The sequence below is a fragment of the Hylaeus anthracinus genome, unplaced genomic scaffold (assembly GCF_026225885.1).
Source record: "Hylaeus anthracinus isolate JK02 unplaced genomic scaffold, UHH_iyHylAnth1.0_haploid 0, whole genome shotgun sequence".
Classification (NCBI taxonomy): Eukaryota; Metazoa; Arthropoda; class Insecta; order Hymenoptera; family Colletidae; genus Hylaeus; species Hylaeus anthracinus.
The window spans coordinates 13,321,341-13,334,744 of record NW_026533254.1 but is presented as its reverse complement, the minus strand read 5'-3'; the positions used below and the strand labels follow the sequence as shown (position 1 = coordinate 13,334,744).

At 40.9% G+C, this 13,404-nt stretch overlaps 3 protein-coding genes and 1 long non-coding RNA gene across 6 annotated transcripts in view; 3 read left to right on the top strand and 1 right to left on the bottom strand.

The window, feature by feature from the left end:
* LOC128891509 (uncharacterized) overlaps nt 1-8,670 on the top strand; it is a 152,391-nt gene extending 143,721 nt beyond the window's left edge. The window contains exon 6 of the long non-coding RNA XR_008460847.1: nt 8,546-8,670. This is a non-coding gene — a long non-coding RNA (uncharacterized LOC128891509). The remainder of the gene's footprint in view (nt 1-8,545) is intronic.
* Nucleotides 3,806-7,929, top strand: LOC128891321 (uncharacterized). Its single transcript, XM_054150723.1, has 5 exons — nt 3,806-3,898; nt 5,222-5,312; nt 5,619-5,911; nt 6,000-6,244; nt 6,334-7,929. The coding sequence occupies exons 1-5, from the start codon at nt 3,856-3,858 to the stop codon at nt 6,448-6,450; spliced, it is 789 nt and encodes a 262-aa protein (XP_054006698.1). The 5' UTR covers nt 3,806-3,855; the 3' UTR covers nt 6,451-7,929.
* LOC128891191 (cilia- and flagella-associated protein 206-like) lies at nt 6,707-11,249 on the bottom strand. The gene is made up of 14 exons (XM_054150495.1): nt 10,916-11,249; nt 10,669-10,831; nt 10,529-10,612; nt 10,432-10,447; nt 10,198-10,367; nt 9,917-10,130; nt 9,505-9,634; nt 9,323-9,430; nt 9,127-9,229; nt 8,984-9,051; nt 8,691-8,839; nt 8,529-8,627; nt 8,329-8,464; nt 6,707-8,268 (listed from the first exon to the last, which is right to left on the bottom strand). Exons 1-14 carry the CDS (start codon nt 11,006-11,008, stop codon nt 8,041-8,043), a joined length of 1,761 nt encoding a protein of 586 aa, XP_054006470.1. The 5' UTR covers nt 11,009-11,249; the 3' UTR covers nt 6,707-8,040.
* A 217-nt stretch (nt 11,250-11,466) lies between these two features.
* The window catches only part of LOC128891135 (disintegrin and metalloproteinase domain-containing protein 9-like), a 60,151-nt gene continuing 58,213 nt past the window's right edge, over nt 11,467-13,404 (top strand). For 2 of the 3 annotated variants that reach the window (XM_054150383.1, XM_054150374.1), the window contains exon 1: nt 11,467-11,852. In XM_054150383.1, the coding sequence (XP_054006358.1) occupies nt 11,729-11,852 (124 nt within the window). In that variant the 5' untranslated portion in view covers nt 11,467-11,728. The remainder of the gene's footprint in view (nt 11,853-13,404) is intronic. The other variant, XM_054150392.1, reaches the window with a different exon arrangement.

Genomic DNA, 13,404 nt, shown 5'->3' with positions numbered 1-13,404 from the left:
CAGCGAAACACTAACGATAACAATTACCATAAACCGCTTCTGAAACGCCATCTTACGGATCACGGTCGTGATCGAAGTTTAATCACGACTGCGCTCGTGATTGTGTGATCACCGTGAAATATCACTCTTAATGATTGAATTGAAATCTGAAGTTTGGCGACATGTTTGTCTCGTTTCCTTCTTTGGGAAATGTTCAAAAGAGGAAATGAGACAAACATGTCGCCAAACTTCAGATTTATTCGAAGCCTAAGGTTTTGCCCATCACTGGTCACCACCACAGCGGAGCAGTCTGGTGTCGGATCGCTAAGAGTGACAACGTCTAACAACAAGTTTCACCAAAAATGATGTACCAACCGAGTCGAGTCTTTTTCTAATCGTCCCGCCAAAAGAGTTGCCGCCTACGAAAATATTCTCGCGTTAGAGGGATTGGTCGCGCGAAGGTGCAAACAACAGCAACAACAAAAAAAGAAATTCGGGGGAAACGAGATTATAGGCGCGAGCCACCCGCGTCGTTATGTACGTAAGATACCCGAACGTCGTCGACACGGTGCAGTGTTATCATAACCTAGTAACGCCAAATATTGATTTTGACACGTACACGTGACGGCCCGCTAGACGTAGTATATAAACGCCGCTGGTGAGAGGGAGAAACAGAGAGAGACGCACGCGGCGACATTTAAGCGTGCATATATTTGTGTTCTCACACATCTATCGAGGTTCTGTCGTTAGATAGGCGAGCAAGTGTATGCAGCGTGTTCAGCCACGTGGGGGAAGCACGCACACCAAACACGAGTGCTTCACACACGTGATGCAAGAAATCATTCCGGTGCCTGTCGATTCACGCACGCCGCGGCATTAGTGTGCACGCGTCAAATTCATGCGTCTACATACGTACACCTACACGCGTCGATGCATTATTTTGCATTCGGTACTCGATTAAATAGCGAAGGATACTTGGATAGTTACGTTACGTTTCAGTTGTTCGTTACTATACGAAATTAGTATATCTGATTTCCGAATCTTACGATATACATACCTATTGTAGACGTTCCTAAACAATTCATTTTTTCCGAAGGTTTTTTGAGGAATTTATGATGTTTATATATTTTTTTTTTCAGATATAAAACTGGCTTATGGTCGTGACTTTACACGTTGAAAAAAATATACGCGGTGTTGGAATTGTAAATAAAAAATCTTGGTTCAATTCGTATTCGTTTGAATCATTCGTGTGATCTTTGTCGGCTGATTTATAGCGAATAAATCGTTTCCATTCAGCTCTCGAGACGATGTTTCACATTCGGTTAGTAAGTACGTCATCGTACACGCCACGTAAAAGGAGGTCATGGTACAACGAAATAGCAATGATAACACTACTGTAAGTCCTGTCCCAACACACCGTGTTCCATAACATAAATTCATAGAAAATAAGCTCACTCGTGTTGAGAGCGACATCTGTGTCGTTTTCGCCAAGCTTCACGACTTTTGAATATTCTTTGTTATCTACGGTGCAGATTCCGTTACCTATGGTGTTCTGTTACTTACATAACTGTATGCAATGCATCGTAACTGCAATGCCAACTTCGGGTAAGATGCAATCTCCAAAGGTAAGGTTAACGAATTCAAGTATGTAAAAAATTAAAGTATGCATTGTACGTTGGACTACTAACAATTTAACAATTCGATATCTAATATTGAAAACAAATTTTCAATCGATTCACGATAGAAACTACAACACTCCTGTGATATTGCAGCAGTATAAGAGTTCGAGATTTATTGCTTTCAAATATCTAGGTACTCGGATATTTGGATTGTGACTTATCGCTAAACATAACGAAGTATAAATATGTTTTTTACGAACACTATTCCGTTACATATTCGAACATGTGTCGACTCGATTAGAATTCCCCGCCATTTTGGTTATGTTACTTTTGTTGGCTGAGTAAACGGTAGTACGCGTCGAACCGCTAGATGGCGCGACGAGTCCAACTGGCGTCTGAAAATATCAATATTTCCGAGACAAGTCAATGACTGCATTCTTCCTTATGTACGTTAAAAAAAAAAAAAACATTGCTTGATATGTCATTAAAAAAAGTGTCTATAATACCTAAAGGATTATTTGGTATTCTCTAGTCGTTATGGATCAAAAAATTTTTCGTCGCGAAAATAACGATGTCGATGCACCGGAAGTGACTCGGATTGAGAGGGAAAATCATATATTTTTAGCTAAATTTCATAATATTGCTGATTTATATACAAAAATGTCACATTTCTATACATAATATTTGCGTAGTGTGATCGTAGCGTTGCGTACCGACAACGAGGAGTCGAATGCCATGAAATAGAGAATGTAATCGTTGACGACGAACCAAGAACTCTAGGTGAATCCGCGAAAAATGACACCGCCATTTTAAAACGTTCAAACACCCGTGGCGGCACTACGTTTCGACGTGTCATCAGTAAATATATTTACCAGGTCGAAATAAAAGAAAGTAAATACACAAATCGACTCGTAAAAATTTTCAAAATATTTTGGTGAAGTTACTAAAATAAATTTATATGAAATTTTACCGAGAAATTCGTCTTGCAATGAACCTGCCACATTAGGTACAGTCAGCGACAACAGTATTCGCGACAAAAACGCCGTAATTTCTAGCTGGATGCTTCGGATGATAAAATCATGCAAGGCGCTTCCTGAGAAATATTTTCCTCGTAAAAAACTAACACGATTATGTGAATACAGTATCCTTCTACGATCAACGATTAAAAAGTTATGAATTTTCGTCGATCATTTATTGCACTCATCCTTTCGAGCGTGTTGAACGTTGCTGTACCACTAAAGCGAGGAAGAAACCGAGTGGTCTGTTCGACAGTCGCGGCCTATTAAAATATCGCACTGATTGGATGCAATTATACATGAATGTATCAATTTTTCGATACGATAAATCCATTTTTGCTACATGTACTTGTGGATATGTCTAGGTAACAATGCAACGCTTGATATCATTCCATTTTATGGCACACGAAATTTCTCGCTTTGTAAACAGAGCAATAGGAATTATTATAGATAAAGATAATGATGTCGATTTTCTAGACGATACCTACGACGCAGGCCATGAAAATTCTCAATTTCGTCGATAACGTCTCTCTTCGTGCATGTTCTGGTCTCGCAAAGACTGAATTGCAATTAACATTTAATAAACCAGTTTTTTTTGCATGTCTGTAGAATATGTACTGATTGTCATATGATGCGACTATATGCTTGACGCTACGAATCCCGGAGTGGTCGCTTTGTACAGTCCATTCCGATGTAATCGTTGGAAGGATTGGGAAAAATCATATTTCGATCCGTCAAATCGCAATATTACGCATGGGGCGTCATGAGAAACTTGTAGAGAAAAAAAAACTGACCCGATTTGGTGTATATAATATCAGCCTTAAACGTAGGCGAACGACGGTATGGATTATTGAAAATATATATTCTGGAAGAAACAGCGATAGATGTACGAGTCGACTGTACCGTAGACGCCACCGGCAGCCACGAGCGGTCGCTTGCGGTACAGTCGGAATCAGCAGGCTCTCGCGAACGTGTTGGCGGAACAACGAAATTGGATCGTTCGATTGCAAAATTAAGAGAGGGGCGTCATGAGAAACTTGTAGAGAAAAAAAAACTAACACGATTTGGTGTATATAGTATTCGATTTTAACGCGTCCCTGACGAGTTATTCGTTTTCAAAGTTTAGTATACCTAACGTATATCGGTCCGGTGTCGAACGTGACTGTACCAACGGACGCTACGGGAGTCCGCAGCCGGCATAGGTTCAGTTGGCAGCAGTACGCACAACGAGAAGCACGACCATGGCTGATATTTCGAACGAAGAACTTCGCAAAGAGATCACCGGTAAGTGACGATATCCTTCGATTTACCGAACCACGGGCTTCGATTATCGTAAAACTAAACTCGTAATCGCGTGTGCCGCGAATTATACGCGCGTTCGCGAGTAGGAATACGTAGGAAATCGGGCTCTTTGCTCTTGCGACATGACGACTTTGCGCGCACGTATGCGACGAAGTGGCGTGCCCCACGCCGGCCATTGCAATCGTGATACAACATTGTGTTTCCCACCTACGTACAGCTTTGTCGGGCAATTGCATCGCGTTACCGTCTCGTACAATCTGTTCCTGATTTTTCAACAAAATTTTTCGATGCCTTGGAAGATTCGCGATTTTCCCTCGGTTTTCTGAAAACGAACGCTTTCCCCGTCCTTGTTCTATATAGTATACGTTGTATGACGCGTCTTGACTGTGGTGGCGCGCGCCAGAAGCCATCGCATGCTTTCCATCTCGTCTCTTTCTCTAGTCTACAACGACTTCTGCGACGTGAAAAGCGATCCTCGGGATGGACCATCGTCTCCTTTTTCAGAATCTTTTGACGAAACCTTTCTCATTTTCTCGCTTATACATTACTAATACGGATATAACCTCGTTCCTTGAATTTTTCTCGTCGTTACTCTCGCTGTCTGAGAGTACATACGTCGCAACCGAGAATATTCGTTGATTCACGTATTTTCCCGCCGTCACGGACACTTAGAGATGTGTCCAATGTTCCATTAACATTTTTATCTTCTCCTGGAGTTCACGTACGTCGCCATTGATCTCTTTAATATTTCCTGCGAATTAATATCACCGATCCGACTCGTATTTCTGTTGCATTCGCGTGCAGTGAACTTTAGCGATTTTTCGTCAGTCCACGACTCGATGCATCGCCACGATCGATCGGCCAATGCAAAATAGGCTGTTTAAGGAGCGGGAACGACACGCTAAATTTTCACCGCGAGTCTTACTTTCAGAAATTTTTTTCTTCGCGATGCATGGATAATCGGAGACCGGCGCCAACGAGTAGCCGCCATTTGCGCTCAATATTTACTAGGCTTCCAACGCGGGAAACCACATTGGCCCAGTTTCTGTCCGACATAGTCCTATCCGAGCTTTCATTTTCGAAAAATAATTCGCGAACCCAGAATTTAAACGAATTTACCGATTATTACTGAAATCGTTGTTTCTTATCATTTGCGTAACTTTAAACATTCATTCGCCAGACATACAGAAATATTATTTGTAACGACGAATGGTCTGTATACTCGAAAGGCAAAAATTCTATGTATATTTTTTTTAATAGAAAAGAAATTATTTACATCGAATGCAAACCTTTTCTTTCTTGTAGCTATCCTTAAGGATGCCGACCTTACTACTATGTCGGCCAAGAAAGTGAGACTACAGATTGAAGGAAAGCTAGACATAGATCTAACCGAAAGGTAAGATTTGATCGAAGTTACCATCAAACACTATTCTAAGAATACTTAAATTTATATTTGGATTGTAAAAAGTACTTTGAAATAAAATGTGGATATTTGGATGCAGCAGGCACTTGTGTAGTCTAAATGACTCACGGGTTAGTCCATCTGTGTCCTAGATTAAAAGAAGGATCTCTGCGTGGAGCTGCTCTTTTAAGTTACCACCTCGTTCCTCCTTCAACATTTCCTTTATAAATGAACTTACTTTCTTACTTCTATCCAATACAAATGTCAACACCAACTAATCAAACCACAAAATATCTACAGGAAAAAGGAAGTAGACAGTTTAGTCATGGAGTGTTTACAAGAGAAGCAAGATGGAGCTAAGAAGAAGAAGAAGACTGCTAGCGAAGAGTCTGAAGATGGTGAAGAGGAGGAAGAAGAAGGTTCAGAGGAAGAGGAAGAAGAGGAGGAGAAGAAACCTGCCAAAAGAAGTCCTGCGAAGAAAGCGATGAATAAGCGTAAGAAGGGCTCCTCAGACGACGAAGAAAGCGCTAGCGACGACGATGCTAGTGACGAAGAGTACAGCCCAAAGAAACCAAAAGTTACTCCCAAGAAAAGTATGCACACAAAATATATTGAGAGTTTGCGTAAATTACTTTCATCGTAAAGTTTTCTAGTTATACATTTGTATTTCACTTGTATTAGATAAACCTGGAAAGAAAGGAAAGAAGAAGGGTAGCGACAGTGACAGCGACGAAGATTGGGGCAAAAATAAGAAAGCTCAAGGTGGTGGTGGAGCAAAGAAAGGTGGTGGTGGCAAAGGTAAGGGTGGTTATACTCGAGCTATCACATTATCCCCGGAACTCGCAGCTGTGGTTGGTGCCGAGCAGATGGCTCGACACGAAGTCGTAAAGAAAGTCTGGAGTATTATCAAAGAAAGGAATCTCTATGTAAGTATTAGACTTTACGCAATTTGTAAACGTATTTCACTTGTTATACTTTCGAGATCGAATACTTAACATTTGTTGCTGTTTTACAGGATCCTAAGAATAAGCAGTTCGCAATTTGCGATGACGAACTAATGAAAGTAATTGGAGTAAAACGTTTCAGAACTTTTGGTATGATGAAGTACCTCAAAAATCACTTTGTAGATTAAACCATCCCAGAACCACGATCTCTGACAGGTTATAAACATTGTATAACATATTCCAAGGTGCAAAGTGCATCTCTCCATCTTTCTCACACGATACGTACATAAATACATATACATAAAAACACACGAACATGTTTCTTGCGACTTAAGACTTTAGCCATGTTTACACCATTCCGATGTATTCTGTTGTCCATGGTAGCTGCTTTGTCCCACTACACGTTTGCAATGTAGAACATTAATTTATGGGCATTATTAAAAGCACACGGCTCGTTGAGATTGTCAATGGTAGCCCCAGAATAATGCGTCAGCAAATGATGACCCACAAGTAGGAATCCGCGTAGATTCGGTCAACGTCGATACGAAAAGGTAGAGCCGATACCATGGACGTTTATATGATTTCGAAATGTGAAAAACATTAAAGTGGCCGATAGTCAGTAAGCTGGTTTTAAGTCAACGTATTCAGAATTAACGTTTTATCGTTAGTTTGGTGGTTCTCGTAAACTTGCCTCTTTTATCGAACATGAAAATACAGTGTGCCGTTGTGGCAGTAAAATTTAAACAGTAGAAAATGCTTGAAATCATTTTAATATGACTTAACTGTTCTTTCCTTTTTTTAATTTTATTCTTGTGACATTAGTTTAAATAAATGATATGATTGTAAAGCATCTCGGGTACGTATGTTTTCGAAGTTAATGTATGTATTTTGTATTCGATCTAAAACTAATTTTCTTGCATTAGAAACTACCGCCCAAGTATCACACATATTTTCATCCTTTTTATTTTAATGCGAATTAATTTTCGATGATTGATGTAACAGAGAGAGAGACAAAGAATTTTGTTAATAAACGAGAGAAAAAGGTATGTGATGAAGTTAGAAAAAGTGCGGTAAAAATAAAGAGAAAGACGATGCGAAAAAAAATCAACATCCTGTACCTCTTCTGTATAATAGCTACATTATACACTGAAATTATTACTAAGCGAAATTTAATTGTATTATCGTGTAATTACTAATTATTGTCGTAATATAGGTTTCTTGGTGTAAAAAAATTGACCTAACTCTTAAGATGTAATGGTATTCAGTGAAGGTACGATGTGTGCATACTAAATCACCGTATGTGCAGCACTGCGCGATGTTGAAGTATAGGAAATAAGCGGTTTACGGCGCGAGGTATGGAATTAATCCTGGGTACGGATAATTATACCTTGATGTTTGGAAAAATTCTTGTATTTTGAATATAAATTAATGATCGCTGGCCTAAATCGATGAAAGCCACAGAGAAGAAAGAAATCATTGCAAACATTTGATGATAACGTGAGAAAACATAACGGTACAGATTAAAAACGAAACGTGTGTACACAAAACTACAAATTATAGGTAATATCAGTTTGTTTTCTAAAGAAAAGGAAGTGCGGTTTGTGCCCTGATATTTCGTGAATGTATTTGAGAACATCATTAAAAGATATTGCTTTCATTTTTTTTAAGAGTGCCCTTTGTACATTCATTCCCCAGTGATGCTCTATACCCTCATTTATCCAATTCATGTCTCACGATATTTATTATACCGAAAACATGTCTGCGTACATCTACGAAATTCATAAATGTTCGAGCTCATCCTCCAAGAAAGACAAAACATGTTGGTTGTCGTCGCGTCGTCCCCGTAGACCGAATATGTAAGTCAAGAGTTTCTTCGTGTTTGTGTAATTATCTCTCCTCGTTTGAACTTCTTTGTCTCGAGGTGGAGCGGCTTGTACGTAAACACCGTATCGGAAGTTCGACTTGTATGTTTGCGTGCTGTGCGTTGCGCATCGACTTATGCTTGCCTAAACAGAAAAATAACTTTCTCCCCTCTCTGGCGTCTATCGTTAATCGACATTAATTACCAAATGCAACGCTCTGCGTCTCAATTCCCAGACATTTGAAGAGTAGTCTTTATCGACGAACGGTGGAAGAATGTGGACGTCCGTTTGAACTGTTTGATCCTGACAAATCTTCAATTGGGGTCCTCGTTCCGATACCCTTGCCAATTGTGACATTAATATCTCGCCAGTTTCAATACATTTACTTACATCTAATCGCTTACGTTTCTTGTGCTTTCAGGTCTCGGACGTCCTCGTACACTTGGAACAAGTACACGTATTCCAGATGATTGCGTATAAAATCGAGAGCCTCGTAAACACATCTGTCGACGATGATATTCGTTCAAATTTTCCGTCTCATACAATTCTACATTCGTCGTAACTACCTGTCTGGATCTTTCCCAAAATTCTCAGCAGCCTTCCTGGAGCTGAACACATAATATTTCCCCCTCCACTTGGCGACTCCGTTGTTTGGATTTCCCGGGATCAGCGCCCCTTGCCTAGCAATGAACGTCCACGCGCAAAATCCTAGGAACTAGATATCAGAAAAAGAGAGTGAGTGGGAGGGGAAAGGGGGGGTGGTTGCGGAACGAATTAATTAACCTAGGAAAGTCACGTTCAACGTGAACTTTGGTGTTCTGTGCAAACATTGATTCCGCCCTGTCGTGCGTAATCTTACCTCTAAATTTATGTTCTCGAAGTCCTTAGTAGTGTTGGGGTAGTAAAGGGTGCACTCGCCGCATTCGGCTGTAAAAGGATATCACGATTCAATTAAGACGCTACGTGTTTCCGACGCAGGCGTCGTTGTATACGTTTTATTACTTATCAATGTGCCCATAGATCGTTCCAACCTCTCACCGTCCGTGAAAACTTCCTCTTTGGATAACATATCGTCTAATAGTGCTTCGTCGTACACGTTTACATTCTAGAATGTACTCTTGATTAGCTCGTTGTAGACAAAGATCTGTGTCTATATATATATATATATTGTATAGCCGAGATTATGTTTAATAATTACCTTGGTACTCAGGCTTTGTAATTCCCAAAGGAAGTTGTTGATGCTGCTCAGTATAATTACTTCGTCCTGGAGTCCCATCCATATGTCTGCTAAATCGATGAATTGCGGCTGGGCAAGTCCAAAAAGATGATTTCATGCTCAAAAGGAACCTTCGAAATAAAGCTTACGAAACGCATGCTTACATATACTTGGACAGTGGGGATTGCGGTTCTGTATCTAACAATGTCGTGAAGCTTAAAAAGACGCCCTTGAAGACGTTCCATTAGACTCTGTACCTCCTTCTCGCTATGTTCTACGTCGCTTAATAATTTTCTAAAACAAAAGAAATAACAATTCAATCGATGTGAAAGTCAAGCCCTCGGGGGCTGTAGCGGTGTTTGTAGCTACAGTACGAGCTTAGCAACCCCGAGGTACCCGAGTTAAAGGGGGACCAGCGAGCCCCAATAGATGAGAAGTTAGAGATACTGCAAACAGTAATAAAACAATGCAGGAGTCATGTAAGACGATGATAAGAATAATGGAAATAAGCTAGCATTAAATAAATGAATGAATGAATGCGAAAGTCAAATCATTGTTATCAATCTCTAAATTAACCTGATGTAAATTTCTTGCTGTCGACACGCCGCCAACATCTCGATAGCCCACTGTACGTTCTCCGTCGTGAAACTGCCAAATGGTAGTATTTCCCAGTAAAGGTGTCCTTTTTCTACGACTGCGGTGAATCTGTAAATCTTCGACATGAGACGTTCCAAAAATTCCATGATGGAATCGTGGCTTCTTTTCGTGGCTTCTTGCAAGATAGTCGGCACTGAAACGACATCGCGACGTTAGAGATCGTCAGGATTTCTCATCTTTCCTTTACAGTACTGACTTACAGTCATCGATGCCTTCTCCTCCTCGTTGGCAATCTCTGTTAAACAATCGTATTCCCGCGACTATGCACATGAGTTCCATCAGTTGCTCCTCCTTCTCGCGTTTAGACATTTTTACGTACGGTTCCAATTCGGAGGGCTGGAAAACGCTATGGAGAGCCACCGAAACTTCTCTGCGCGAAATATAATTGTCTCATACGTTGTTCAATATTTAGTCAACTTATCATCATTAATTACCGAAGCACTGACGGTACTGTAGGATTTCCAAGGCCACTTAGAACTGTAATAACGACTAACATCTTCTGGTAAAGTCTTTCCGAATCTTGTTTATTACCGATTTTCTCAGTTTCGCAAATTTCGGTCACCATCGGTCCAGTCTTTTGATGCAGACGTAACCTGTGTCGCTTGACAGTTTCATCTAAACGGGAACAGTTCATGTAATCTGTAGATATTATTTTTGAGTATCGTTCTTACCTCTCTCGTGGTAGTGTTTCCCAAAGTACAACTGATTTTTCAGTATCGTTAAACTTGGCTTATCTTGGTCGCATATTTTCTCCGCTATCGCCCGAGCAATTTTCTCGTTTTCGTCGTCGTCGGTTTTAATTTCATATGCGGGACTCAATTGAAACAAAGTGATCTGCGATGAAACGGCAAACATAATTTTAATTAGAATAGGCGTAATAACTTAGGTTGACTCTAAATTAGAATCAGTATTATTCACCAGGAAGGAAGCCAGGTCCTTGGTCGCGTGCACGCCGTTTTCTTTGCATACGTTCACTATTCTCTTGATCAATTCCTTTCGCAAGTTCTCCATCGTTGATGCTCGAATACAGCTATCGATACGACTTTTAATATTTCAAACTCTCGTTGATCCAGCTTTTCGGTCGACCAGCTTTTCGTTTTCGTATTGTTTGGTCGATATTCAAGTAGACGCTTGGCGACGTGCATAACATTATATCTTCTTCCGTAAGAAATACTCCTGCGAAAGCTTCGTGTATCGTGTAGCTTCGTAATTCTCTTTGCAGAGGCGATTATCAATAAACTTCAATTAATAACGGTAAATAAAGGGTAGGTAAAACTCGTGTAGGAATTGTGTTTTACTAACAGTACTAACGTGGGTTGTATAACCTCTCCCAAATAAATTGAACTTTTACATAGTTTCGCATTCAAATTCTCAAATTCTCGTACATTTTTTGCACAATATTATGGCAGGAGAGAGGTATAATTACAAATCACAGCAAGGGTTACGCAATTCGCGGTTTGAAAACCGTATTATTAGCGCGCCGCGGGCTTCGGGTGAGTTCGTGCGCGTTCGTGCGTGCTCGATGGCTCGATACGCGGGAGTGGTGGTAGTCGCGGTTTTGTCAGAGGGGTCGCGACAGTCTGATTTAGCGGCGGAGTCAGGTTGGGTGGTTAGTATCGTGTGGTGCGCGTCGCGAAAGAGGATAGAGAGCACGGAACGCAAGAACGCGACAAAAGAGGTTGTCATGACGTTCGCGTGAGACTCGTGCATTGTGTATCGTCGCCAAGAAATATGCCGAGTGATATCTGGTGCTCGAGTTGGCGATGTACCGTCAGTGGTGCGACGATGCAGTGCAAGTTGGTGCTGGTTTTGGTGCTGGTCACGATTCTACCTGACGTTTACACCGAGAGCCAGGGTAAGTCAGGTTTTTCTCTCTTGCTGTACGAACGAACGAAACAACGATGAATCTTTTGTATCGAGACGCTTTTCTTCTTGAATGTAAAAGTTGAAAGTAACGAAGTTCTTTTTCTCGGCTTGTCCGGGTTAGAAGCGTCGCGTGCACTTTACTGTCAATCCTCATTGACAACGTAAATCGTAAGTGGCAATTTGGTCACGACTCCCGCGACATTCGTGGGGATACAGAATTTAAACAATCGCGATGACTCGAGTTGCACACGTTTTCCGACGATCCATCGAGACACGTTCGTGTTGTTATCGATGTTTGAATCAATGTTATCGATGTTTGCACAAAAGAAATCTTGGATTGTCTGAAGTATGTTTCTTTCTGTTCATTCATTATTTAAACGAAATTAGTGAGCAATGTAGCGATGATTGAACGTATGTGCATCGTTAATCGTGCGCGCGCCAAACACTTTCTACCAACCTAACAATGCAAATGTAAACTCCGGTAGCGTGCATCCGCAACACCTACAGGCAGAAATATTCTGAAGACATGTATCGCGAAGATTTATTAAATGAATAATTATTCCACCGCATAGAAAAAGGGAATGGAGGGATAGAAAGAAAGTAGTCCTTGTTGAAATTAACCATCTCGCGTTTTCGAGAGATAGCGACAGGAGGATCGTCAGACGGATCGATAGAGATTTACGGGGCAAGCCGTACGCGCGTAAATACTTAATCCATTCGATCGTATCGAGAATTTATGGCAAGACTGGTTTAATCACGTATCGAGACACGTTATACACGACGAAAATAAGATCGAGCCTATGTATTATGTACGCGTGTGAGCCTATGTACGCGTGTCTCTTCGGTTGGAATGCGTTTGGCGCCGAGCTATAACGTTACCATCTATTTACTCGACTCGTCGTTGGATTTCTGAAAAAGTTACGCTATGAATAAAGGCGAAAAGACTCTCTTGTCATCTTTGACTTTAACGTTTGAGAAGATGACAACCGGATATTAATTTTCTCAGGGGGGTTGTTTCCTTCCAGTCCACCTCGAAATCAAAAATTGTCCAAATCGTTTCGCGCGGAGCACGGAGAATAACAATCAACGAGTACACGTAATGATTTCTATGCGACGTTTATTCGTTCGAACGGTTACGTAGTTCGATATATTCACTGCGCGACAATTTACACAAAGGCGAGGTGCGAGGTCCTTTTCAACGAAACCTCACTTTATTTTACAATTCGATTTCGAATTTTTACTCAACAGGTGGCGTAATAGAAAGACATTCTTTATTCGTTATTCGACATTTATGTTTGGATAAGAATCTCTCCCATCTCTGGTCGACTCTGACTTGAAAGCAAAACTGGCAGGGCGCAAGTGCATTGTCTAAGCTGAGCATTGGAGTGCAAACGGTTGACTCACAATCAGCATGATGCTCGCCACGAAGACATTGTTTCCAGGAGTCATAGGCTCGCTGCCAGTGGTGGGATCGAGCTTATCGAGAATAACATGAGACTCTTTTACTAATTAAGTAAATTAAACTCAGAGGTCGCGCTAAC

Bases quoted from the DNA above. Each gene is read 5' to 3' on its own strand.
- LOC128891191 (XM_054150495.1), bottom strand. From the start codon at position 11,008: ATGGAGAACTTGCGAAAGGAATTGATCAAGAGAATAGTGAACGTATGC. The intron at 9,052-9,126 runs GTAATAAAACGT...ATCCTTTTACAG, and splicing joins ATCTATGGGCACATTGATAA to CCGAATGCGGCGAGTGCACC. The intron at 8,628-8,690 runs GTAGTTACGACG...CATCGTCGACAG, and splicing joins TTTGGGAAAGATCCAGACAG to ATGTGTTTACGAGGCTCTCG.
- LOC128891321 (XM_054150723.1), top strand. From the start codon at position 3,856: ATGGCTGATATTTCGAACGAAGAACTTCGCAAAGAGATCACCG. The intron at 3,899-5,221 runs GTAAGTGACGAT...TCTTTCTTGTAG, and splicing joins ACTTCGCAAAGAGATCACCG to CTATCCTTAAGGATGCCGAC. The intron at 5,313-5,618 runs GTAAGATTTGAT...AAATATCTACAG, and splicing joins GACATAGATCTAACCGAAAG to GAAAAAGGAAGTAGACAGTT.